The 26,732-nt window shown below is 63.1% G+C and overlaps 1 protein-coding gene across 2 annotated transcripts in view; it reads right to left on the bottom strand.

The window, feature by feature from the left end:
* Window positions 1–417: 417 nt before the first annotated feature.
* The window catches only part of PDE2A (phosphodiesterase 2A), a 48,841-nt gene continuing 22,526 nt past the window's right edge, over window positions 418–26,732 (bottom strand). For both annotated transcript variants that reach the window (XM_084494221.1, XM_084494222.1), the window contains 29 exons: window positions 17,838–17,927; window positions 16,722–16,810; window positions 15,465–15,574; window positions 14,251–14,306; window positions 13,962–14,021; window positions 13,702–13,861; window positions 13,567–13,619; window positions 13,066–13,140; window positions 12,907–12,948; window positions 12,733–12,801; window positions 12,486–12,616; window positions 12,255–12,366; window positions 12,130–12,169; window positions 10,941–11,004; window positions 10,760–10,838; window positions 10,475–10,652; window positions 9,594–9,706; window positions 9,386–9,463; window positions 8,587–8,709; window positions 8,392–8,462; window positions 8,181–8,303; window positions 7,991–8,078; window positions 6,396–6,443; window positions 6,186–6,260; window positions 5,973–6,072; window positions 5,629–5,741; window positions 4,406–4,444; window positions 4,173–4,279; window positions 418–3,928 (listed from right to left, as the gene is read on the bottom strand). In XM_084494221.1, the coding sequence (XP_084350347.1) occupies window positions 3,709–3,928; window positions 4,173–4,279; window positions 4,406–4,444; window positions 5,629–5,741; window positions 5,973–6,072; window positions 6,186–6,260; window positions 6,396–6,443; window positions 7,991–8,078; window positions 8,181–8,303; window positions 8,392–8,462; window positions 8,587–8,709; window positions 9,386–9,463; window positions 9,594–9,706; window positions 10,475–10,652; window positions 10,760–10,838; window positions 10,941–11,004; window positions 12,130–12,169; window positions 12,255–12,366; window positions 12,486–12,616; window positions 12,733–12,801; window positions 12,907–12,948; window positions 13,066–13,140; window positions 13,567–13,619; window positions 13,702–13,861; window positions 13,962–14,021; window positions 14,251–14,306; window positions 15,465–15,574; window positions 16,722–16,810; window positions 17,838–17,927 (2,706 nt within the window). In that variant the 3' untranslated portion in view covers window positions 418–3,708. The remainder of the gene's footprint in view (window positions 3,929–4,172; window positions 4,280–4,405; window positions 4,445–5,628; window positions 5,742–5,972; window positions 6,073–6,185; window positions 6,261–6,395; window positions 6,444–7,990; window positions 8,079–8,180; window positions 8,304–8,391; window positions 8,463–8,586; window positions 8,710–9,385; window positions 9,464–9,593; window positions 9,707–10,474; window positions 10,653–10,759; window positions 10,839–10,940; window positions 11,005–12,129; window positions 12,170–12,254; window positions 12,367–12,485; window positions 12,617–12,732; window positions 12,802–12,906; window positions 12,949–13,065; window positions 13,141–13,566; window positions 13,620–13,701; window positions 13,862–13,961; window positions 14,022–14,250; window positions 14,307–15,464; window positions 15,575–16,721; window positions 16,811–17,837; window positions 17,928–26,732) is intronic.

The following is a 26,732-nucleotide window of genomic DNA, read 5'->3' as shown; positions in this document are numbered from 1 at the left end:
TGCACTGGGAACACTGGGAATCCAGCCCTGGGTACAGTGGGTGTGCTGCTGGTTCAGCACTGGGTGCACTGGGAACATGGCACTGGGGGCACTGGGAGCCTGACACTGGGAGCACTGAGTGCACTGGGTGCACTGGGTGCACTGGGACTCCAGCCCTGGGTACAGTGGTTCATACTGGCCATACTGGGAGCCTGGCACTGGGTGCACTGGGTGCACTGGGAACCCCACACCGCTCCCTGCCTCAGTTTCCCCTGGGCGTGGTGCAGGGGTCGCAGTGGACAGGGGGATGGGGACGCAGCCAGGTGACACTGGGGGGGCACAGGAGAGGGGGGCTCGTGCCCCGTACGTGGTGTCCGTCCTGGTGCCACCGCACCCTGAGGGGACCCCCCCCAACCACAGAGCATCGCCAGGCCACGGGGAGATCGACGTATGAAATTTATTAGGAAAACCAAAACCGACCAAAAAAATAATACCAAAGAAGAAAGAGAAGAAGGAGAGGAAGAGGAAGGGGAAGAGGAAGGGGAAGGAGAAAGAGAGGAGAAGGAGAGGGAGAGGAAGAAGGAGAAGGAGGAGGAGGAGGAGGAGGAGAAGGAAAGGAGGAGAAGGAGAAGGAGAAGGAGAAGGAGAAGGAGAAGGAGAAGGAGAAGGAGAAGGAGAAGGAGAAGGAGAAGGAGAAGGAGAAGGAGAAGGAGAAGGAGAAGGAGAAGGAGAAGGAGAAGGAGAAGGAGAAGGAGAAGGAGAAGGAGAAGGAGAAGGAGAAGGAGAAGGAGAAGGAGAAGAAGGAGAGGGAGAGGGAGAAGGAGAAGGAGAGGGAGAGGAGAAGGAGAGGGAGAAGGAGAAGGAGACGGAGAAAGAGGAGGAGAAGGAGAGGAAGGAGGAGGAGAAGGAAGAGAAGGAAGGAGGAGGAGGAGGGATTAGGATTAGGAGAAGGATAATTAGGATTAGGAGAGGGAGAAGGAGAAGAAGAAAGGAGAAGGACGGAGAAGGAGGAGGAAAGAGGAGGAGGAGGAGGAGGAGGAGGAGAAGAAGAAGAACCGTCTCCTGCTCAGGCCCTGTCCGCAGCGCCCGGGCAGGAGGCGCTGAGCCCAGCACAACCAGCACGGCGAGAGGAGAGGACCGAGAAGCTGGAGGAGGTTTTGCACACCCACGCACACCCCCGTGCACACCCGCTGGTGAGCCGGGCACGCGTGGTGCCCGTGCCGCAGGGTGGGCGCAGGGTGCAGAAGCGGGGCCACGCACACACACCGGGGACCGGCTGGGGAACGCGCCCGTGGTGGCGGCCATCCCATAAACGTGGGGACACGAGGCCGTGGGACACCCCCAGCTCCGCCTGGCAGGATGCTGGCGGCACGGCACGGGTCGTGGTGCCCACCGGCGGCCACCCACGGGTGGTTTTAGGAGGCTCCGAGCACCCCCGGGGTGGCGGCACCGGCGCCTCGGTGGCACGGCGGTGCCGGCGTCGCGCAGCCCGAGCTGGCACCGGGGACGTCTGTAGAAATCAACACCCAGCGTGCACACGGGGTGGGCGTTTTGCATCAAAACCTGGTTTCTCGCCCCAAAAGAGGGGCTCCTGGCAGCGCCCGGTGGTGCGCCACGGCTGCCAGCGAGGGACGGGCGCGGTGCCGCCGGCGGGGTTGGCACCGCGCTGGCTTTCTCCTATATCGGTTTGGGTTTGGTTGGTTGGTTTTTGTCTGTTTGTCTTTTTTTTTGTTTGTTTGGTTTTTTGCCTTTTGGGGTCTGCTCCTTCCCGCTGGTTTCGTCGCTCCCTGCCCCGCGGCGGCACGGGGAGAGGGGGGCAGGAGGCTGAGGGGGGGGGGGGGGGTCTCGTAGGCGAAGCGATCGGCCAGCATCCGCGGGGAAGGGGCGGCGGGGGTCCTGTGGGGTCGGGGGGCTGGCCAAAGCGTCTCTCTGAAGGCAACTCCGAGGAGGTAAGGCAAAATGAACGCAGTTCGTCGGGACCGGCGCCGTTTGGGGTTTGGGGTCTCCCGGGGCTCCCCCAGGCGCACCCACACCGAAGCAGTCGGCTCGATGCTTAGAGGAGTAAACGGCGAGGGGGGCGCCCGGGGTGGGCAGCAAACGGCCCCGTGGCCACCCCATAACCACCCCATAACCACCCCACAGCCACCCCATAACCACCCTATCATCATCCCATAACCACCCCATGGCCATCCTATAACCACCCCATGGCCATCCTATAACCACCCCATGGCCACCCCATGGCACACCGGCCCCCCCAGTGCTCTGCACCACCCCAGCCCGACCCCACAGCTCTTTGGGGTGGCTCCTGCTTGGGGACATGGAACAGGGGGCTGTGGGACCCCCCCCCAGGGCTCTTTTCTGGGCTGTAGGATTAGGGCAGAGCCCCCCCAGGACGGTGGGGGCCGGGTAGGGTGGGCTGCAGGCAGGAGGGAGCAGGGGGGGGACCTGTGGGGTCTGCGCACGGCCAGAGGGACCCCAGGGGGGCACCAGCGTCCATACAAGTGGTCTGTAGGGTCTGAAGGACCTGGGGAGGCCACCCCAGTTTAGGGACAGCAGTTTGTAGGACCGGGGGGGGCCGCGGAAGGATGGCGGGGGGGTCCATGCACTGGAGGGACCACGGGACATCAGCAGGGTCCATGCACGGTGGGTCTGTAGGGCCAGAGGGACCACCGGGGGCCATCAGTCCATGCTCTGTAGGATTTTGAGGACCGCGGGGGCCGTGGATGGGACCGGGGGGGGCTGCGGACCAGCAGGGACCATGCAGGGTGGGTTGATGGAGCGGGGGGACCCTGCAAGGCCAGCAGGGGCCATATAGGACCAGAGGGACCAGCGGGGGCCACCAGTGCATCCCTGGTGGTCTGTAGGGCCGGGGGGACCACCAGGAGAGGGCAATCCCTGGGGGGGGCGGCGCCGGGGGTCCCTCAGCCCCCAGGTGCTGGTGTAGGGCGCTGGGGGGGATTTGGGGGGTCCATGGGGGGCGTGGGCAGAGCGAGGAGTGGGGCTGGGGGCACCCCGTGCGCATCCTGCTCCCGGTGCCACCCTCCTGCCGCCAGCCCCTGGCTCTCCAAAAGCCGTGGTTTGTCCCCAAATCATCCCATCACAATGGGGGGGCAGCGTTCGTGCCCTCTGCTCTCCTCTTTTGGGGTCGCTCGGACACAGGGCCAGCGGCCGTGGCACCGTCCCCATCCCTTTGGGGTGCCCAGCCCCGTAGCCGAGAGCCCCCCAGCACCCCATCTCCCCCACCCCACAAGTGCTCCCCTCACCCACCCCATGGCATCCCCGTGCCCCGTTTTTGGGGTCAGCCTGCCTGGAGGTGCTGGGGGGGGGGTGTTCCCAAATCCTCCCCACCTCTGGCTGCCGAGGGAAGCCGTCCCCACGTCCTCCCCACCAGCACCATGGGGACACCGGGGTGGCACCAGCAGCCCGAGGCACAGCCACCCTGACCCCACAGTGTCCCCAAATGCCCCCGTCCCCAAATACCACCCCAAACAAGGGGTCCGGTCACCCAGAACGGGGTAGGGGGGGGGCGCACCACGACCCCATAGCTCCACCAACACAGTGCCGGCGCTCACCGTGCCGCCGCGGATCCCCCCAAAATCCCCCCTTCACCCCCAAAAATCAAGAGGAAGGGTCCGCAGGGCTGCGGGGTTGGGGGGCTCTCCTCTCCATCACCGCCTCCCCCTGGCCCTGACGCCCCCCCCTTTTCCCCCTTTTAACCCCACAAGGCTCTCACTCGGCCCCCGATTCGGGGTGCCCCTCGGCGTCCAGGCAGCCGTTCATTTGGGCGTCGGGGGCTTGGGGGTCGTACTCCTCGTCCAGAAAATCCAGGGAGTTGTTGCTGGGCAAGCCCCGGATGGTGAATTTATGGGACACCTTGGTCCACTGCTCCCGGTTGCTGGCCACCCGCTCGTACAGCTCCGACGCCTTGGGGAACAGATCCTGCAGCAGCCTGGGTTGGGGAAAAAAACCCTCAATATTGGGGTTTTTGGAGTGGGACCAGAGGTTTGCGCTGCTTGGAAAAATCCCCCCCCCCAAAAAAAAATCCTACAGAGCGCTGCGCCCGGCGCCCCCCGTCCCACATCGGGATGGAAAGGGGGGAGAAAGGGGGAGCGTCTCCACCCCCAAAAAAAATAATAAAAATGAATAAAAACGGGGGTTTTTTGGTGAGGTGGGGAGGTGGGGGGGGGGCTCACTTGTAGATGGGCATGGCGATGTGCTCCATGAAGCTGATCTGCAGCTCGGGGATGTAGGCTTTCTCCCGGTCCATCATCTCCAAGGGGCGGTTGCCCATGGCTTTCTCCTGCAGCAGCAACAAGGGGGGGGTCAGCGCGACCCCCTCCGATAAAAAAAAAACCCACTGAGCCCCCCCAGTTTAATCCGAGCCCCCCTCTTGGCGCTGGAGAGGTGCAGCCCCCTCCCCACCTACCAGGTCTCCCTGGGAGAAGAACTCCTTGTAGATCAGCTCCTGCAAGGGACAGGGGGGGGGACACCACACGGGGGGGGGACACACATCACCAGGGTGCCCCCTCCCCACCCACCCACCCCTTTGGGATAATTTCCCTTTTGGGGAACGGCTCCTCCTTTTTTTTTTGGAACGAGTCCCATTTGGGGGGATCGGTTCTCCTTTTTTATCAAAAATTCCCCCGTTTTGGGGAACAATTTCCACATTTTGGGAACAATTTCCCCACTTTTGGGAACGGTTCCCCCTTTTTTTCGGAGCAATTCCCGTGTTTGGGGGAAAAAATCCCCCTTTTGGGAACAATTTCCCCACTTTTGGGAACAATTTCCCCTTTTTTTCGGAGCAATTCCCGCGTTTGGGGGAAAAATTCCCCCTTTTGGGGAACAATTTCCCCACTTTTGGGAACGGTTCCCCCTTTTTTTCGGAGCAATTCCTGCGTTTGGGGGAAAAAATCCCCCTTTTGGGGAACAATTTCCCCTTTTTAGGTGACAATGCCCATCTTTTGGGGAAAATTCCCCCTTTTTTTTTTGAGAAGAATACCCCATTGTTTGGTAACAATTCCCCATTTTTTGAGGACAACTCCCCTTTTTTTGGGAACAATTCCCAGTCTTTTGGGGAAAATCTCCCCATTTTGGAGGAACAATTCCCCTTTATGAGGAAAAATCCCCCCTTTTTGGGTACAACTCCCCACTTCTTGTTAACGAGTCCCCTTTATTTGGGATCAATTCCCCCTTTTGGGAAACAACTCCCCATTTGGGGGAAATATTCCCTTGGTTTGGGAAATTTCCCCCTTTTTTTGGGAAAATTCCCCTGTTTGGGGGAAAAACTCCCCCTTTCTAGGTAACAACAACACACTTTTAGGAACAATTCCCCCTTTTGGGGGAAAAACACCTCCCTCTTGGGAACAATTCCCCTTTTTTTGATAACAATTCCCCCTCTTTGGGGAACAATTCCTCCTTTTTGGGGAACAATTCCCCCTTTTTGGGGAACAATTTTCCCTTTTTGGGGAACATCTCCCCCTTTTTTTCGGGATTTGGGGGACGTGGCTCTGGGGCCCGCAGGGCGCAGGGGGCGTCCCTTGGGGGGCTGCTGGTCCTCTGCTGGTGCGAGCACCCAGTATGGGGCAGACCCTGGGGGGCAATTGGGGTTTTTTTTTTGGGGGGGGGGTCCCGGGGGGGGTCCCCGCTCACCGCGATCTTCCTGGTGGTCTTCCAGCCCTTGGTCTGGTCGGAGAGGTCGCAGGAGGTCATCAGCAGGCAGAGCAGCAGGCTGTGGTGCTGCTTGTTTTTGGGGTCGTAGCCGACTGCGGGGGGGACAGATTTGGGTCTGGGGGGGTCACCACGGACCCCCAGTGCCCCCACGAGAAGGTTCTGGGGACATCCAGGACCCCCCACCAGCCTCGATGGGGCGAGCCCCCTCGGCACCCTTTGGGGACGCAGCGGGGTGCCCCGCGACCGACCCACCCTGTGCCCACCCTACAACCTTGGGGGACAACGGGACCCCCCCGGGAGGGTCCGGGCAGCCCCCTCCCCACCTTCTGCCATCTTCTGGAGGTCCTTGAAGATGCGCAGGTGGTGGGCCAGGTCGGTGGCCAGGATGATGTCCCGCATCAGGTCCAGCATGCGCTGGTAATCCTATAGGGTCACGGGGCTCAGCACCCCCAGCAGGAGCTCGTGGCATCGTGGGGGGGGTTTTGGGGGGAATAAGGGGGTTTTGGGGGGGAAAAGGGGGTTTTTGGGGGGCTCACCTTGCGGGAGAAGTGGTCGAAGATGTTGCAGCCCTGGCTGTTGAGGATGGCGATGGCCTGGGCGAAGTGGTGGCGCTGCGGGGGGAGCGGGGACGTGGTTTGGGATTGGGGCGCACGGGTTTTGGGGGGGCGTCAGGAGGACCCCGTGAGTCAGGGGAGGGGGAAGCCGCTGCCAAAACCCCCAAAGAGTAGGGCTGGGGGGGGTTTTACCTCCATGACTGAGCCCTCGGAGCTATAAAGAGCTGCCAGGACGGATTTCTGCAAGGAGGGGCAGCCGGGGTCAGCCTGACCCAGAACCTGACCCTGACCTTGACCCTAAACCTAACCCTAACCCTGACCCTAAACCTAAAACAAAATCTGATGCTGCTCCTGACCCTGATACGAACCCTAAACCTGACCCTGACCCTAACACTATCCCCTAAAACTAACCCTAACCCCAAACCCAACCCTAACCCTAACCCCAAAGCCAACCCTAACCCCAAAACCAAGCCTAACTCTAACCCTAAACCCAACCCTAAACCTAAACCACAATCTAACACTAACCCTAAACCGATCTTAAACCCAAACCTGACCCTGACCCTAACCCTATTCCCTAAAACTAACCCTAAGCCTAAGCCTAAACCTAACCCTAAACATAACCCTAACCCTAACAGTAACACCTAACCGCTAAACATGAACCTAATCCTGGCCCTAACCCTAATACTAACCCTAAATGCAATCCATAAACCTAACCCTAACTCTAAAACTAACCCTTAACCTTAACCCTAACCCTAACCCATAAATCTAACCCTAACCCATAAATCTAACCCTAACCCTAACCCTAAATGCAACACCTAACCCTAACCTAATGCTAACCCCTAAATCTATCCCTAACCCTAACAATAACCCTAACAATAACCCTGGCACTGACCCTAACCCAAATCCTAACTGTAACCCATAAATCTAACCCCAACCAACCCTAACCCTAAACCTAACCCTAACCTGAACCCTAACCCTAAACCCTAAACATAACCATAACCCCTAACCCTAACCCCTAAACATAACTCTGGCTCTAACCCTGACCCTAAACCCTAACCCTAACCCTACCGCTGCCCCTGCCCCTAACCCTAACCCTGCCCCAACCCAAACCCTAAACCTGCCCCTAGCCCCTGCCCCTGCCCCTAACCCTAAACTAACCCCTAACCCTAAAACTAACCCCTAAACCTAACAGTAGCCCTGGCACTGACCCTAACCCAAACCCTAAATATAACCCATAAATCTAACCCTAACCCTAACCCAAACAATAACCCTGGCACTGATCCTAACCCTAACTCTAACTGTAAAATCTAACCCTAACCGCTAACCCTAACCCTAACCCCTAACCCTAACCCCTAAACATAACCCTGACCCTAACCCTGACCCTAAACCTTAACCCTAACCCTACTGCTGCCCCTGCCCCTAACCCTAACCTGCCTCTAACCCCAACCCTAACCTTAACCCTAACCCCTAAACCTAACCCTAACCCTAACCCCTAACCCCAACCCTGCCCCTGCCCCAACCCTAACCCCTAACCCTGCCCCTGCCCCTGCCCCTGCCCCTAACACTAACCCCTAACCCTAACCCTAACCCTAACCCTAACCCAAACTCTAACCCTAACCCTAACCCTAACCCTAACCCTAACCCTAACCCTAACCCTAACCCTGCCCTAACCCCACCCCGGGCCATCCCAGCTCAGAGCACACCCCCACAATCACCGCTGGGTGACCCCCCCATGTCCCCACGGTGTCCCCGTGCCCCGTTCCCCCCGTCCCAACACCCGCTCTCACCGAGGCCACCTGGAAGGAGTTATTGGTGCCCCTGTGGTCCAGGTCGTGGCACATGCAGGAGATGAAGAGGGCGAAGATCTCGATGTCTCTGGGGAAGGGGAGGAGGAGGAGGGAAACTGAGGCAGGCGGGAGGGCGGGGAGACCCCGGGGGGGGTTTTTTATTTTTTAGGGGAAGGGGTCCCGGCCGTACTCCAGGTAGTTGACGAGCTCCAGGTTCTTGTAGAGCAGGTAGCAGAAGTGGGAGACGGAGAAGGCGTGCATCCAGTTGTGGTAGGGGGGGTCACGGTAACCCTTTTTCACCATCAGGCAGAACCTGGAGGGGGTTGGAGGATGATGGGGGGGTGAGGAGGGGGCTTCTCAGCCCCTCCAAAGACCCCAAAATTCGTCCCCGCGACCCCCACCTGGTGAGGGTCTGGCGGTCCATCTTGTAGGTGTTGATGAAGTTCATGTCCTGCAGCATGCTCAGGATGGCCTGGGGAGGGGATGGGGGTGGGCAAAAAGGGGGCATCCCCGCGTCCCCGCCCCCCGCCCCGGCTCACCCCATGAGGGTGTTTTTTTGGGGACCGGCCCCCCTCTCCCCCCCCCCGAGCCCTCACCATGGAGGTGTCGTCCTCGGGCAGGGAGCGGGGCGTGTAGGTGAAGCTGGCGAAATTGGGGTCGATGGTGGCCACGGGCTGGATGCCCTCGCTCAGCAGCTTGGTGTACTCGTCGTCCGACACCTGGGGGGCACGGGCACGGCGCCCACGGGGTCCCCGAATTATCCTGGGGCACCTCAGGCAGCACCACAGCACGGGTACGGCACCCAGGGGGTCCCCAAATGTCCCCTGGGTCACTCCAACAAGCATCATGGGATGGGCGCAGTGCCCGGGGGTCCCCAAATGTCCCCTGGGACACCTCAGGCAGCACCACGGCACGGGCACAGCACCCAAGGGGTCCCCAAATTATCCTGGGACACCTCAGCCAGCACCATGGCACAGGCACAGCACCCAGGGGATCCCCAAATGTCCCCTGGGACACCTCAGGCAGCACCACGGCATGAGCACAGCACCCAGGGGGTCCCCAAATGTCCCCTGGGTCACTCCAACAGGCATCACGGGATGTTTACAGCACCCAAGGGGTCCCCAAAATTCCCCTGGGGCACCTCAGGCAGCACCACGGCATGGGTATGGCACCCAGGGGGTCCCCAGATGTCCCCTGGATCACTCCAACAAGCACCACGGCACGGGCACAGCACCCAGGGCATCCCCAAAATTCCCCTGGGACTGATGCCAAGAACCCCAACAGCTCGGTGCCACCTCCCCAAGGGCAACACGCTGACACCGGGGGGGGGTCCCATCCAGCAGGGGACCCCCTCCCCGTGGGCGCATCGCCCCCCGGGGGGGGGACACCCCTCACCTTCATGTGGTACATCATCATCTCGTTGGCCAGGTGGCTGCGGTACTGCGCCTCGTTCACCTTCTTGTACAGCAGGGACTTGGGGGGGCAAACGGGGGGGGCGTGGGCGCACTGAGGGCGAGCACCCCCCCTCCGGACACGTCACCGATCCCCACGTGTCCCCTCCCCAAGCCGGGGACCCCCCGGGGACCCCCCCCCAGGCACTCACGTGGGCGATGCTGATGCCGCAGTAGATGGAGAAGGCGGTGGCCAGGTCCTCGTCGAATTTGCTGAACCAGGGCCCGTTGATCTTGTTGACCAGCTCGGCCACCCCGATGACCTCTGGGGACACATTGGGGTCAGGGTGGGGGCGGGTTGGGACCCCCACCCCACGGCACGGGGCTGTCAGAGTGTGCTGGGGGATGGTGCTGTGCCCAGGGGGTGGGTTTGGGGACGGTGCGATGCGCTGGGGATGGGATTGTGCCCAGGTTTTGGGGACAAGACTGTGTCCTTGTTTTGGGGATGGGATTGTGCCCCTTTGTTGGGGACAGGATCGTGTCCATGTGCTGGGGACAAGATTGTGCCCATGTTCTGGGGACATGACTGTGTACATGTGCTGGGGACAATGTCATGCTGTCGTGCTGTGGACAGGATCGTGCCCATGCTCTAGGGACAGGATCGTGCCCATGTTTTGGGGACAAGATCGTGTCCTTGTTCTGGGGATGGGATCATGCCCCTTTGCTGGGGACAATGAAATGCCCTTGTGCTGGGGACAGGATCGTGCCCATGCTCTGGGGACAAGATTGAGCCCATGTTTTGGGGACAAGACTGTGTCCTTGTTTTGGGGACAGGATCGTGCCCCTTTGTTGGGGACAGGATCATGTCCATGTGCTGGGGACAAGATTGTGCCCAGGTTTTGGGGACAGGATTGTGCTCGTGTGCTGAGCAAAATGCAATGTCCTCGTGCTGGGGACAGGATTGTGCCCATATTTTGGGGACAGCATCGTGTCCACGTGCTGGGGACAGGACCGTGCCCATGTCCTGGGGACAATGCAATTCCCTAATGCTTGGGACAGGCTTGTACCCCTGTGCAGGGGACAATGCCCTCACCCTGGCTCTCGTTCTTGATGGGGAAGCAGAGGATGTTCCTGGTGCGGAAGCCGGTGCTGTCGTCCACGCCGCGGTAGAAGAGGGGGTGCGAGTAGGCGTCCTTGATGTTCAGGATCTTGCCCGTGGTGGCCACGTGCCCCGCGATGCCCTGGTCGGCGGGGATGCGGATCTCGTAGCTCTGTGGGCACGGAGAGGCTCAGGGGCAGCTGGCACGGCCCACCCCGAGCCTAAAATCCCCCTAAATCTCCTTAAAATCGTGCCGCTTGCCCCCGCAGCCCACCTCACCTCGTCATCCACCACGCCGCCGTCGAACACCTTGGCCACCAGCTCGTGGCTGAGGCGGTCCAGCAGGAACACGGAGCATCTGCAAGAGGCCACCGTGGCACTCGCACCCATGGGACACCCCCCCCAGGGTCCCCCCCATGTCCCCCCCGTGTCCCCCTCCCCGCCTGGGGTCCCCGCTCACATCTCGGCGTTGCTGAGGTTTCGGGCTTCCGTGATGATCTCCTGGAGCAACACGGAGACGTCGTCTGCAGCGGGGAGAAGGGTTAGGGGGGGGCATGGGGAGGGTGCCCCCCGTGCAGGTTTGCAGGCAGGGAGCCCCCCAGACCAGCGGGAAGCCCCCCACCCATGTGTGTAATGAGGGGGGGTCTCCGCTCAGTCTGCAACAAGCGCTGTGCATGCAGCGAGGTGTGTGCTTGCAGCAGGGTGTGCATGCAGCAGGATGTGCATGCAGCGGGGTGCACCACTGTGTGCATGCTTGTGCAGCAGCATGCATGCATGTGGCACGTGCACTTGCAGCAGAGTGCATGTGCTTATTCAGCAGCGTGCACACATGTGCCACGTGTGCATGCACTGGTGTGCGTGTGCTTGTGCAGCAGTGTGCACACGTGCATGTGGCATATGTGCATGCAGTGGTGTGCACCTGCTTATGCAGCAGTGCGTGTGCATGCACATGGTATGTGCACCTGCAGCAGTGTGCATGTGCTTGTGCAGCAGTGTGTGCATGCATACACGTGGTACATGTGCATGCAGCAGAGTGTGTTTGCTTGTGCAGCAGTGTGTATGTGCATGCATGTGGCGTGTGTGCATGCAACAGTGTGTGTGTGCTTATGCAGCAGTGTGTGCATGCATGTATGCAGCTCGCATGCATGCATGCATGTGTGTGCACACACAGATGTGCACACACATGCAGAAGTGCATACAGCCATTCAGGTGTGTGCAACAGGGGGTGTGTGCATGCTGCTGTGCATGCATGCAGCACTGCATGGGCATGCAGCAGGCCACTTGTGTGCAGTTTTGCGTGCATGCATGCAGACATTGCTGTGCGCACAGCGGGTGCACACTGCAATGCGTGCAGGCACCCAGCAGTACAGGTGCATGCAGCAGTGTGTGTGCATGAATTGGTGCACGTGCAGCAGCGTGCGTGCCTGTAATGGTTTGTGTGCATGCAGCAGTGCAATGTGCACGCATGCTGCTACGTGCACGCAGTCTGTGCATGCGTGCACCAGCAGCCAGCACTGTGCATGCTCAGGGGTGCCCTCCTGCGACCAGCAGGGTTAGGGCTGGTGGCGCACAGCACCACGTCCCCCCCCCCAGAAGGGACAGGGGACCCCGGTGCCACCGTCACCCAGGGGTGCTCCCCGGGCACCTACCCAAGTGCGTGAAGAGGTTCTTCGCCACCTGCAGCAGGGCCTGGTGGGGACAGAGGGGACATCAGCAGCAGGGGGGGCACCCATGGGTGCCGTGCATCCAGCTGGGGGCCGGGGGGGGGGCTCACCTGGCACTCGCACTTGAGCTTTTGCTCCTTCTGGAAGGCCAGCGTGCTGGTGAGCACCGTGGAGGTGTAGCAGAAGCAGTGCTGGATCTTGTGCTCGTCCCTCTCCGTGTAACTGGGGGGACGGAGACCCCCGGGGATGGAGGGGACACCGGCTCAGCGCCCACCAGAGGGAAATTGGGGGGAGGGGAGGGGGCGAGGACTGGATCCTGGCCACCCCCAGCCCACCCTCACCTCTCTCCGCTCAGCTTGTTGAAGGCGCAGGCCAGGGCCACCACCTGGGAGGTGGCACGGCTGATGACGGGGACGCAGAGCATGGAGGTGACCTCGGTGCCCAGCATGCTGTTGAGCTGCTTGTGCTCCTCCTGCAAGGGGGAAAAAAAAAAAAAAAAAAAAAAGAGGGGAGGGGGGCAAAAAGGGGTGGGCAGGGGTCACCCCCAGCACCCAAGGGTGCCCTGTGGGGTTGAGGTTCATCACCCACCTCGCTGATGTCCTTCAAGGTGATGGATTTCTTGTCCTCCACCACCTGCCCCAGGCGCCCGAAAGTGAGCTGTGGGCAGAGGGGGGGCTGAAATAGGGCAGGGGGGGACACGCCAGCATCGCCCCCCCTCGGGGTACCCGTGTCCCCAAAGCTGGCACCCGTGGGTGCCCTCACCGAGAAGCTGATCTCCTCCTCGAGGACGCGGTCGCCCACCACCTAAAAGAGATGGGGCCACGGGGCTGAGCTTCTGGGGGGGTGCCATGGCCCTGGGGGGGGTCCAGGACATTTGGGGGGTCCAGGACACGGGGGGAGCCCGTCTGGGGGGGCACCCACCTGGCAGAAGAGCTGGTGGTTGTCCTCCGAGACCAGCAGCAGGCAGCAGCACAGCGACTGGGTCTCCTGCTTCAGCTGAGGGGGGGGGACACGAGGGGAGCCGTGGGTGCTCCAACCTGCCCCGAGCCCCCCCCCCCCAGAGGGCAGGATCCGGCCCCTAACCCCTCCCCAGAGCACCCCGGGACCCCCGAAAGAGCGGGGTGCCCCCCTGGGACCTCTCCGCTGGGGCTGGGCGCGTTAACCCTGGTGCCTACTGATGGCACCCTGCTGCTAATTAAGGATGGGGGGGGGAAACGGTGAGCAGGACCCCCCCCCGTGCCACCTCCTCCCCATCCTCATGCCTGGGGTGGCACCGTGAGCTTTGGAGACTCCTGACAGCTCCGGGGCCGTTCACTCTGGTCCCTACTGATGACCGTGTTTTGGAGACGGGGGGGGGGTTCATTTCAATTTGGGGGCTGTTTGGTGATTTTTGGGGACTCGGGGGGGGGGGCAGCTACTCACGTAATTGATGACCTTGAGCTGCAGCGAGGCCGCGTCCAGGTCGTACAGCTCGCCTGCAAGAGGGGCGGCTCAGCACCCTGCCCTCTCCGCACCCCCCCCAATGTGCCCCCCACCCTGCGCGCCCCCCGCCCTCACCGCAGAGCTGCAGGATCTTGCAGTCCAGCTCGCTGTAGCTGCCCTCGGGAGCTTTCTCCGCCTTGGCCAGCGAGGTCTGCGAGGAGCTGGTGGAGAGGCTGACCTGCGGCCAGGGCTGCAGCTTCTGCAGAGCCTGCACGCGCCGGTACGCCACCAGGGTCTGCGGGGAATTGGGGTGGGGGGCGTCAGGGAGCTGGGGAGGGGGGTTTGGATGTGATCCAGGGGATGGGAGGCACCGTGGAGGGGTTGGGGTCACTCACGTGGCGCTCCAGGGCGCGCAGGTTCTGCTCGTCCGAGTCGCTCAGGGGGCTGCAGTGAACCTGGGGGGGCAGCGGGGGGACGCTGGGGGCTTGGGAAAGGCGCGTGGGCACCCCCAGACCCCCCAATTTGGGGAGGAGAAGTGAGGTTTTGGTGGTGGTTTCCATGCGTTTTTGGGGCGCGGCTCGGGTGCCTGCTGTCCCAACCAAGGGGTGTCCCCAGGGGATTCAGGGGGGTGTCCCCAGGGGTTTGGGGGGGGTGTCCCCAGCTCTGTCCCCCCCCCCTGCTCACCAGGAGGACGCACACCACGGCCCCGCTGTCCTTGTCCACCAGCGGGATGATGAGCACTGCAAGGAGACAGCGGGCTCAGCCCCGGGGGGGTGCTGGAGGGGTGGCACCGACCCCTCAGATTGGGTGTCCCCCCCTCCCCTTCATACCCCCTGTGTGTGCAGCCCCCCGGTGCCCACCCACCCACTCCGTGCGGTCCCCTCCCGTCCATTTCTCCACCCACCCATCCATCCCTTCTCCCATCCATCCATCCGTCCCCGACCCATCTGCCCACCCACCCACCCCCTTATCCACCCACACCCACCCATAAATCCAGCCACCCACCCACCTCGTCACCCGTGCACCCTCATCCCTCCCTCCTTCCCTTCTTCCCTTCTTCCCTCCACCCATCCGTCCACCCAGCCAGCCAGCCAGCCGTACAGAATCCCAGAATCACAGCATTTCTAGGTTGGAGGAGACCTCTAGGTCATCGAGTCCAACCTCTGACCTAACACTAAAAAGTCCCCAAAGTAACCAAGTCCATCCATCCCTCCATCCATCCTCCCACCCACCCATCCACCCACCCACCCACCCACCCATCCATCCCTCCCTCCCTCCATCCATCCCTCCATCTATCCCTCCATCCCTCCATCCTTTTTTCCATCCATCCATCCCTAAATCCCTCCATCCATCCATCCATCCATCCATCCATCCATCCGTCCATCCGTCCCTCCATCCCTCCACCCATCCACCCATCCACCCATCCATCCATCCCTCCATCCTTTTTTCCTTACATCCATCCATCCGTCCATCTGTCCATCCCTCCATCCATCCATCCATCTATTCTTCCATCCATCCATCCTTTTTTCCATCCATCCATCCATCCATCCCTCCATCCATCCTTTTCTCCATCCATCCATCCCTCCACCCATCCCTATATCCCTCCATCCCTCCATCCATCTATTCTTCCATCCCTCACTCCATCCCTCCATCCTTTTTTCCTTCCATCCATCCATCCATCCACCCATCCACCCATCCACCCATCCACCCATCCATCCATCCGTCCATCCCTCCACCCATCCATCCATCCATCCATCCATCCATCCATCCATCCATCCATCCATCCATCCATCCATCCCTCCACCCACCCCTCCACCCCTCCCTCCCTCCCTCCCACCCCCATTTCCCACCCCCCCATTGCCCCCTCCTCTCCCCACCCCTCCCCGTGCAGCCCCCACCTTGCGTGCCGGGGGCGAGGGGCGCAGCCAGGGGGCCCAGCTTCTGGCCCTGCAGCTCGGCGGGGGGCAGCCCCCCGCACTCCACCCGCTTCTGCCTCCGCACCGCATCCCTGGGGGGGACATGGGGCACCCTGAGCCACCCCCCCCGTGAGGCCGGGTGGGGGGCTCCCACCCCAGGACCCCCGCCCGGAGGCTGCTTTGCTCCCAGCCTCTCTTGGACCCCCCCCCCAGGATGTGTCCCCCTGCTTTGGCCCCAATAAGGGACCCCCAGGATGGACCCAGTGAGCGGGGGGCTGCAGGAGCTTGGGGGGGGGGCAGCAGCAGGGGACCCCCAGCCATGAGGACAGGACAGCTGTGGGGTGGGGGCAGCCTAAAAATTTGGGGTGGGGGGTAAGAGGGGGGAGGAAAAAGGGTGTGCAAGTGGTTGGGGAGGGATTGGGGTACGGGGGGGTGTGCACAGGGAGTGTGCATGCGTGTGCATGGAGTGTGTGGGTACGTGTGTGCAGTGAGTGTGCACACAGGGAGTGTGCATGCGTGTGCATGGGGTGTGCATGGTGTGTGTGTGTGTGCATGGGGTGTGCATGCATGAGCACAGGGTGTGCATGCACAAGGAGTGTGCGTGTGCACAGCGAGTGTGCATCTGCATCTGCATGTGCATTGTGCATGTGTGCGTGTGCACAGCGAGTGTGCATCCATGTACATGGTGTGTGCATGCGTGTGCACGGTGAATGTGCATGCGTGTGCATGGTGTGTGCACTTGCACAGTGAGTGTGTGTGTGTGCACAGTGTGCATGCATCTACATCTGCATGTGCATTGTGTGTGTGCACACTGAATGTGCATGCATGTGCATGGTGTGTGTGCACGTGCATTGTGTATGTGCATGCTCGTGTGCACAATGCATGTGTGCTTGCACATGCACGGTGCATGTGCACAGTGTGCACACACACGGCCTGCAGGGGGTGTGCACATGCACCGAGTGCATGCATGTGCATGCACAGTGCATGTATCCGTGTGTCTGTGCATGCCTGGCTGAGCAGTGCACATATGTGGCTGTGTGTGCAAGGCGTGTGCAAGGTGTGCACACGTGCACGGGGTGTGTGCATGCGCGTGGCTCATCCCAGACCCGCAGCCCAGCAGGGCTCGCAGCAGAACAGAGGGGTCTGGGGGCGCACAGCACAGCTCGGGGGGGCCCAAAGGCTCCAAGTGGGGGGCACGGTGGGGGTCCTGCCCCAAGGAGGGGTCCACGGGGGGCTCACCTGAGCTTCCCCTCGGCGGGCAGCTCGTGGGGGGGGTCGTCGCAGGTCAGCCGGGTGTCCCCATCCAGCAGGTAGATGTAGACGTGCTCCTGGAAGGGGGGGGGCAGCAGCACCTCCGTGAGCCCCCCCCTGCAGCCTCAGTGCGCTCCCGTGCACGGGGCACGGGGCAGGACCCAGCACCCCGCGTGGGGCTGGGGGCTGCTCCCCCTGCAGCCCTCCCTGTGCCCCCCTCCTGGCTCTGCAAACCTCTCAGCCCCCCCCAGAAGCCCCCCCAGGATTGGCACGGCGTGCCTCAGTTTCCCCAGGAGCATTTTTCCAGGAGCTCCACCACCCTGCAGCAGGCAAGGTCGAAGCCGAGAGCCCCCCAGCTTTGGCACGGGACCCCCAAAACCTCGCAACGCCCGGGAAGAAGGAGGCAGCAGAGCCTCACCAAGCGGCCCCGGCACGCTCCAGCGCCCCGGGGAGGGGTGAAGGGAGGGAGGGAAAGGTAATTCATGGCAGCGCCGGGCGATGAAATCCCATTATCAGCTGCCAGCGGGGGAGATAACGCGCGCAGCGGCGGCGCGGCGGGGTGATTTAGTGCTGCGGTGCCGCGGACACGTCAGGGGCCGTGGCTCCGGGTCTGTTCCGTGCCAGCTGCTCCCTGGTTGATGGCCCCGAGCTCTTGGAGCCCTCGGCGGCGGGCAAAGGCCGGATCTCAGCAGACTTTCCGGGCCGAGGGTTTCAGCAATTGCGTGTTCGGCGCCCAGAAATAACACCGGAGGCGTGCGGGGATGCGCAGGGAGGAGAGCGGCAGGATCCCAGGGGGATGGGGCAAAGGGGGGAAACTGAGGCAGAGCTGGGGATCAGGGGGGAGTTTTGCTTGGCTGGGGCATGGTGTTGGCACGGTGTGCGTGGTGCCAGGCTGCCAGCAGCACCCCGGGGACACCAGCACCCCGGGGACACCCCCACCCCGTCACCGGGCACGCCAGCACCCTCCTGCTGCGGCACGGTCTGACCCCAAAAACAACGCAGGGGCTCAGCCCCTGGCAAATGCCACCTGCTGCTGGCAGGGGGGGTGACAGCAAGGGGACGAGGAGCTCAGGGGTCCTGGTGGGTCAGGGGGTCCCCACCTACCACTTTGGGCAGCAGGGAGAGGACGGCATCGCGCAGGGCGTCCCGCAGGCTGGAGACATCGATCACGGCCCCCAGGCTCAGCAGGGCGTCCTGGGGAGAGAGCAGACACGGGGGGGGGGACACACGACGGGGAGGGGGCTGAGGTGGTCACCGCTGCGACGTCACTGACGTCACCACAGTGGTTTTTTTTCCCCTTTGCCCCAAAATCCCCAAATCCCCAGTGGGTGATGCCACCCGCCCGGGGGGCGCACGGTGCCGGGGGCACCCCATGGGGACGGGGACGGGACCCCGGTGCCACCTCACTGCAGAGGGCTGCTGGGGGCTGCAGCTTGCAGGAAGGTGGGGGGGCGGCCACCTCTTTTTTTTTGGGGTGCCCCTGTGACCGTGCAAACGGCCATCCTGCTGGATTGGGGCGTACTGGGAGCACTGGGCAGGCGAGCAGCCCAGGATGTGGTGTGACACGGGGCTGGCACTGACGCAGGGAGCCGCACGTGGCCGTGTGTGAGCCCCTCTGGTGTCTGCTCCGACCAAACCAGCACCACCAGCACCACACCAGTGCCTGCACCAGTGCCACCAGCACCACCCCAGCACCGGCTGGGAGCAGCAGCAGGGCGGCCGCGTGCCGATAAATCCAGAGCCGGGTCCCCCGCGCTGACCCCGGCCGGCTTTATTTACGCCTTTGATTTCTTTGCATGAATAAAAACGAGCCGAGCCTGCTCCTGCCTTCCACGGCCCCGACAGCCGACGCAGCTGTGGAATTTTAATTTTTTAGCAGCTTTTGTGGGCACCGAAACCTGGCAAAATCCCCGACCGCCACGTGCTGCGCCCCGGCCACCTTCCCGAAGTGCACGGTGAGGGCACGGCCACCCGCTGGCCACCCCGGGTCCCCGATGTCCCAGCACGTGGCACAAACCCCAGGCGGGGTCGTGCCATGCCCTGGGCAACACCGGTGCAAATTTGGGGCTCCCGAATTCCTCCCGCCCCAAGCAGCTGCTGGGATGGGGCGCGTGGAGCGGGGATGGAGCTGCGGTGGTGGCGTTTGGGGAGGAGGGGGCTGAAATTGTCCCCTCGGCAGGGACACCCAGCCCTGTGTCCCTCTTTCTGGAGCAGTGTCACCGAAGGGGAACCCACTGACCCCACACCACGTCCCCAGGGCACGAAATGGGGCTGGAAATGGCAGGGGGTGCACGAGGGCGAGCAGCGCGAGGACGGAGAACTCACTCGCATGGCAATAAATCATCCTGGGGAAGATGAACCAGGAGGGAGGAAGGGGAGAGAGCGGGGAGGAGGGGAACCAAAGAGCTCGTACGTGCCGAGAGCTGGCGGATGCCTCCCAGGAACAGCCCCGTGCAGAAGCAGGGGGCACGGGGAGCAGCCCCGAGACACGCGCGTGCGCCTGGCACAATTGCGCACGGCTCCCCGCTCTGCTGGGCGTCTCCAGGCCTTGGGGGGGGGCTCCGGGTGCTGGGATCCGGCGCCGGTGGGAGCTGAAGATTTGGGCTCTGGCTGTGATTCCAACAGGGCTGCATCTCCAGCCGCTCAGTAACACTGGAGACACATGCACTGTAGAATACAGCCAGGCCTCGGCCGGGTGCCGGCTGCATGTGCCCGGCATCCCCGCTGCGCCCCCCCCCCGGGGGGACGAGGCAGAGCCCGAGCGGGACCAGAACGGGTGCTGGGGGGCTGGAGGGCTTGGGGACGAGGGTCCAAAGCCATTTGTCCCCTCCCAGGAAAGCCACAGCGGTGGCACGACAGCAGGGTGACGGCGAGGTGGCAGCTGGACGCAAGCGGTGGCTGTAAAAGGGACGGGAATCCGCCCCCCGCACCCCCCCTCAGCCCCATCCCAGGGTGGAAAAAAGCTGTGGGAGCTATAAAAAAAACCCAAAAGCCAGCAGAGAGCCAGGTGGGCATCCCGCTCACCCTGCTCCCAGCAGGAGGGGGGGGTCTGGGGGGGCTTTTTTTCCCCTTCCCAAGCCTGGGGCATCGCCGCGCTCCCCGGTGCCGCACCGCACCCCTCTGCGCCTCTGCCCCGTGCGGGGCCAGCGTTGAATTTCTTGCCATAAATAGTGCTTGTGGTGTTGGCCCCCCCTCCTGCTGTCCCCCCCCCCCGGCCCCTCTGGGGCCCTGCTGTCAGCTCTGTTTATTGCCTTTGCTTAATTGCCGCGCTCGGGAGCTGGCGCAGCACGGCGCGCGCCCTCCTGGGCGCCGAGGGCTTGGCCCCCCCCCCCCCTGCCCTGAAGAAACCTGGAGGGGGCCGTGGGGGAGTGGGGATTAACCCCTATCCCCCCCCCAAATAAATCCTTCTCCTCCTGGGGGGGTGCAGTGATGCGTGTTGGCCGGGCAGCGGATGAGAATTTTGGGGTCTCCGTGCCAAATGGAGGGGACACAGATAGGGAGGGGGCTCGTCCCCCCCCCCGGCTGCATCCTGCACCATGTGCCGTGATTGGATCCCCCCCTGCACGGTTATGGGGATGGGATTTTTGTCAATAAATCCCCTTTTGTGCCCTAAGAGTGGGATAAATCACCCCAAACACCGGGGACGATACGGAGAGGCTGAGCCCCGCGGGGGGCGCCTGGCCCCATCCTGCGCCGCCTGCAGCACCCCCGTGGCAATCCCTGCTGCGTCGATGCTGCTCCCAGCCCGGGCTCCAGGCACGCAGCCCTGCCAGGGAGCTAATTACGAGGCTAATTAAGCTGCGGGGCCTGGCAGGAGGAGGCTGTGTTGGCACAGCCCGGCGCCCTCCTGCAGCGCAATGCCCGACAGCCCGGCGGTGGCACCTCTGGGACCCACCGGGGGGGCTCAGCCCCAACCCCAGCCCCGTGCACACCGGGGCTGGGGACCAAAAACCCTTCTCTCTCGAGTACCAACGCTTCCTGGGGGGTTAATTAACTCCGGGGAGCCAGGGGGGGGCACCACAGAAAGCCTGGGCGTGGAGAGGTCGCGATTCCCAGCTGTCGGAGCGGGGCCTGGTGCCCTCATCTCCGAAAATGCCTCCTGCAGGGGGGGGCGAGGGGAAGGACCGATTTTTGGAGACACAGCCCCCCCCCCCCCAAGCAGCTGTGCGTGGAGGAGAAGCCGCCTGCCTGGCACGGCCGCACCTCCCCAAAGAGCCCACAAAACCATTGGGGTCCCGGCCCTGGCGTGTGTCTGTGTCCCCCCCACCCCCAAAAAAACCTTTTTAATAGTGCCAGGGCGGCAGGAACGGGGCTGTGGGGGCAGGCTGGGTGTCGGGGGGGGGACATGGAGCTGCGGGCAGCACCTCGGGGTGCCCGTGGTAATGGGGTGATCCCACCCGTGGCCCTGCAACCCCCCCTCGGCTCACCCAGCCTGGCCACGAAGGGCCCCCCCCAAATGGTACCAGCACCCCAGGAGAGCGAGGGGCAATTAAATCTCCATCAGCTCCCCTTTTGGGGCACCAGGAGCTTTGGGGTCCGCGCCCCCTGCCCACCCCATGCCCCAGCTCCCTTTCGGCTACCACACACCCCCCCCCAGCAGGGCGGTGAAGCACCAGAGCTGCATCCTACCCCCCCCCCAATGTTTCTCGGCGGAGCCGGGGGGTGATTAATGAAGCCATTCATCTCGTTAGGGTAAGCAATCTGTCCGCGCCGACACAAGCCAGGGTGCAGCTACCGGGCAGGAGCTCGGCGTCGGCACCCAGTGCCAGCACCCCACATTCCTCCCGGGTGGGGGGGGGAGCACCAGGCAGGTATTTAACCCCCTTTTTCTGCCCTTTCCCTGTTTTTTTTTTTTTTTTTTTGTAGGGCAGGGGATTTGTTGGTGACTGGGCAATGCCAAGCCAGCAGTTTTGGAGAGGCACCGCCGCGCTCTGCCCCCGTTTACCCGATGTTGTGTCCCCCCCCCACAAGGGGTGGCAGCACACAGCACCCTTCCCTGCATGGAAGGGGCTGGTTGGGATTCCTGGGACCACCCCTGCACCCTTCTCGCCCCATCCTGCCCAAATTTCCAGCCTCCTCCTGCCCCACGGGGATGTTTACGGCGCGCCGCGGTCCCATCCCGGCCACCTTCCTCTCCAGAAGGGGACGAGAGGATGAAGAAAACCACCTGGATGCAGCAGGACGCGGGTGCTTTGGGGCCTCCCAGCACCCCAAATCATTTTGGGGGGGGCTCTCGGGGCCTGCACCCTCTTTTAGGGCTCCCACTTTTAGGGACAGGGAGAGCGTCCCCATTGTCCCCAGCCCCTCAGGTGGCCGTTCGCCCCTGGCGCAAGGATGCCACCCGGCACCACCAGCAGCCAGGGCCACGCAGGAGACATTTGGTCCTGGTCCCTGGTGCTGTGCTGGTGGCACGCACCCTCACCAGGCTGCGTGAGCACCCATGGGTGCTGGCTCCCATGGGTGCTGGCTCCCAGGAGCTCCCCGAGCAGGGAGCCGAGGAGGGGATCCGCTCCCCGTGCCGCAGCCTCCGCCGACATCCTCCCAGCGGGGCCGAGAAACCCGGAGCAAATTCAGGATTTTCCTAGCTGAATTTTTCAGCCCAGTTTTTTTTTTTTTTTGGTAAAGGCCACGGGTAAATCACTCCCCGAGGGTGCCAGGAGCCGGTTGGGGTCGTGGTCCCGGCAGCGGGTGGCGGAGCTCCGAGCCCCCTCAGCCCGGGAACGGGAACGCGTCCACCTGGGGACGCGAGGGAAGCGGTCTCAATTAATTTCTAAGTGGATTAGTCAGGGCTCATTAGCCCCCGCCTGAACGATCGCCCCGGGGATGCGAGCGGGCAGCCGCCGACCTCCGCTCCCCGAGTCGGGGGGGGGGGTGGTAAAATGGAATTAGGGCCCCGCCGAGCCCTTGCCACCTCCCCAAATTGTGCTGGGTGCCGTGGGCAGGTTTGTGCCCCCATCAGCAGCCCTACGACAGCTCCTGGAGCCAGCCTGGGAGCTGGGGGGGCTGCTGGGGGGGTGGGAGCAGGGGGGGGGGCGTGTGTTTTTGGAGAGCTGCACGAGGAAGGGGGGGGTGCGCACAGTGCTGGCTGGATTTGGGTTGTGTTTTATGGGGCTGGAGCCTGGGGAGGGGGGGAAACAGGGGTTGGGGGTGGGCATGGAGGAGGGAAAACCATGGGGAATCGGGCTGGGGGGGTCACAAGGAGCTGGGGGGGGGCACAAGGTGGCACAAAGCTGCGCCCCAGGGGTACCCGGGGGGCGTCTCCTCCCCTCCGGGACCCTCCGGCACCACACCGAGCGTCCCCTCCCTGCCAGGAACAACACAGCCCTTTGCACCCAGCTGGCTGTCACCGCACGGGGACACGTCTGTCCCCCCCCCCAGCAGCTCCGAGACCCCCCCCTGGACCCCCCTCGGCGAAGCCTTGCTGCCGGCTGCCAGCCAGCGCGCGCGCCGCCCTCCCCAAGCATCCGCGGAGCAATCTGGCGTCGTTAAAAATATCCCCAAGCTGTCCTGATGCAGGCAGCTCGCCCGGCCCCCCCCAGCCTCGAGGCTGTCGAGCCCCCCCGGCCATGCTGCCCCCCCTGGGTGAGGTTAAATTTAGCCCCGGGTGCTGGTGCGGGGCACCACGAGGCCTCCCCGGCTGTGTTTTAGGATCCCTTGGGGCTGGAGCCTTGCCCTGCCCCATAGACTGCATCCACGGGGCATGGGGGGGGAAAAATGGGGCAGGGTCCTGCTCAGGAAAGTGAGAGGAGGGAGGGAGGGACACAGATGGATGGAGAGAGGGGTGGGGGGACAGATGGAGGGGAAGGAGGGACGGGGATGGAAGGACAGATGGAGGGATGGGACAGAAGGGTGGAGGGAGAATGGGAAGGATGGATGGAGAGAGGGGGGAGGATGAAGAGAAGGACGGATGCAGAAAGGGATGGAGAGATGGAGAGAGGGATGGAAGGATGGATGGAGGGTTGGGAGGACAGAGGAATGGACGCATGGAGAGGCAGACGAAGGGAGAGGAGCTCTGCCCACCCGTCTGTCTGTCCATCCATCCCTCCCTCCCTCTGTCCGTCCATCCAGCCGTGCCTGCAGTCGCGGCCGGGCGCAGTGCTTTCGCTGGCAAATTACATTGCTTTAATCCAATCAGGCAGCAACAACCTGCAAGCCGAGGTAGCCCCTAATTACCTCATCCTTTATCTCGGGCTAATGAGTGTAAACGGGAAGGAAACACTTCTGGGATCTCTCTTACGTCCCAGATGTTATTTCGCCCGGGGTCCTGGCGCGGCAGATAGATGAGGAGCTCGGCACCGTTGGCAGGCACTCGAAGGGCGCGGAGCTGGCACATCCCTGGGGCTTGGACCCACACCCTGTGGGATCCGGCAGCCCCTACACGGCCCACAGCCCTGCTCCACCAGCATCATACTGGGATTTGGCACAGATGGAGGAGTAATAGGGCCGCGGGGAGCCCCTCTGCCCCATTTGAGCCCGCTGCGCCCAACCAGCGCCTGACCCACCACCAAGCAGGCACAAAGAGCTGGCTAACAGCACCAGCCCGAGCCCTTTGCTTCTCCTTAAATAGCACTTGAAGAGGCATTTCAGGTGTTTTTGCCCTATTATCGAGTCCCAGCTGACGAGGCTGCGATTTAATCACCGCTCAGCCCGGCCGGGAGCTGGCACGGCGGCGTGGCGCAGGGCACAGGGCGCAGGGTGGGCAACCAGGCTCACAGCCACGATTTTGTGCACGGGGAAAGGGGCACTGGGGGGGCTGAACGGGGCAGGGGGAGGCTTGCACCAGCAGCGTGCACGGGGCTGTGCACACAGCGGGTTTTGCACGGGAGGCACGCACGGGGTGGATTGTGCAAGGGGCGCGCGTGGAGCAGTGCGCACGGGGCGGTTTGCGCAGGGTGCTTTGCACAAACGGTGTGCACGGGGCCCTTTGCACCCCGGTTTCCTTTTTTTTTGTGACAGATCCAGCTGGAATCGGTCTCCCTGGGGAGCACACGGGGGTGGTAGGGCACGGCGGGGTGCTCCCCAACCATCCCCGTGCACCCCGCGTCGCGGCCAGCCCGGCCGCGGCCGCATCCCTCCACCCGCGAGGGGCCAGCCACGGCCCCGCTGATAAAAAGGGGCTGGAGTCAAGGCCGCTTCCTGTTGATGTACCATTGTCAGGCAGGACAAACGGCCCGGGGACCGCGGCCGTCGTTGTCCTCCTCCTCCTCAAGGATTTCCCGTCACCCAGAACATCGCGGCCTTCTTGGAACAACAGCCCCGCAGGGCTGGCAAAAATCCTTGCGGCTAATTAGCTGCTGATAAGAGCGGGGCTGGAAAGGGGCTCGGGATTTCTCCCGCAGCAGCAGCAGCAGCAGCAGCAGGAGCAGCAGCCCGGCCAGGGAAGGGAAGGGAAGGGAAGGAAGTTGTTACTCGGGTGGTAAACAAATTGCGAGGAGCAGATAAATGGCTTGTCACAGCCCCGCGCCGCGAGAGCCGCGGTGCCGCGCGCCGGCAAAGCCCCGAATCGCCCCAAACCCGATGCTTTTCCTAAGGAAAGTGCTCGGCCACGTCTCCCCTGCGTAAATCGGGAGCCTGGGGTCACCCATGAACCCCGCACAGCCCCGTGTCTCCTGCCCCATACCCGCTCCTGGGGGCAGCCAGGGGTTGCTCCTGGTGTAAATGGGGTGAGCGCAAGCACCGTGGGTGGAAGGGAGAGGGATGGTCCCGTGGAAGGAGGTGCCGTGACACCCCGGTGTCCCCAGGAAGGGATTTGACCCCTGCCCTTGTGTTCCCAGCATGGCGAGGAGCTGCTGGCCCCACAAGGCTGCTGCAGCCATAAATAACGTGCCGGAGGATGGGGGAAAGGGGAGCGGGGCCGGCTGTGGGGCGAGGCGGTGGAGCCCTGTGCCTGATGGGCTGGGGACACGTCCAGCCCTGGTGCTGCTGGCCCTACAACTGCCCCCTCCGGCTCTCAGCACCCGGGGGATGCTGTGGCTCCCACCTCGCAGCCGCCGGGGCAGAGGGAGAGCACAACCAGCCCCTAAAACCCTCCTGCACCTCACACCACGGGTGTCCCCAGCCCCACGCGCCCTCCCCGCGGCACCCCGCAGCGAGCACAAGCTCCATCCCTCAGCACGGAGCCCTCTCCACCTCCCCACCCCGTTATTAGCAGCAGCCCTGGCCCCCAAACTCCTTGTCCCTGGGGGACGCAGACACCCGTGCGCCCCCGCGTTGGTGCCAGCCCTTTGTAGGGTGGCAGAGCCGGGCACGGTGCCGGCACCGCATCCCCGGGACGCGGCGTTCCTGGAAGGCTCCCCCTGGCACCCGGTCCCTTTCCTGTCCCCACCAGCAGCCTGCGCTTCCCGGGCTGCCACCAAGAGCCTCTCCAAGACACCCTGCTGGTGGCTGGGCTCGCCGAGAGGTCACCGTGGCGAGGAGCTGGTGGCCCCCCCGTGTTCCCAACCGGGAGCGGGGCTTTTGGCTATGAGGGTGCCCAGCGGGGAGGGCGTTGGGACAGACCCCAAAAGGAAACCTTGGGGGTGTGCACGGAGCCCCTGGGGGGATGTGGGCACACGGGCATGGAGAGGGACCCAAAAGTGGGGTTCGGGCAGCGGCGCAGGAAAGAAGGGGGGGGGGGGAAATGTTCGCACGTCCCCACCCCAGCCGGCACTAATGGGATCTGCGCGGTGATTAGGGAGCTCATTTACCAGCCTCTGATTGAACTGGGGAAATTTAATTGCTGGCCATCTGCAGCCAGGGAGGAATTCGATTTGGGGCAGCTCTCCAAGCAGTACCTGCATGGGCTTTGGGGGGGGGCCCAGGGCTGTGCCAGCACTGCCCAGCTCGGTGGGGACCAGGCACGGAGCTGCTTACAACACCACCACCCTCGGGACGTTGCTCCGTGTGCGTGGAAAAGCTGCTCCTCCCTCCCAAAAAATCTTTTATTTTCCATATATTGAGGGGTTTGGGTTAGGGGGTCCAGCCCTGGAGGTGTCTGACCCCATGAATTGCAGGAGTTGA

This window comes from Aythya ferina (genome assembly GCF_964211825.1).
Source record: "Aythya ferina genome assembly, chromosome: 1".
Lineage (NCBI taxonomy): Eukaryota > Metazoa > Chordata > Aves > Anseriformes > Anatidae > Aythya > Aythya ferina.
This window is presented reverse-complemented; position numbering and strand designations above follow the sequence as displayed.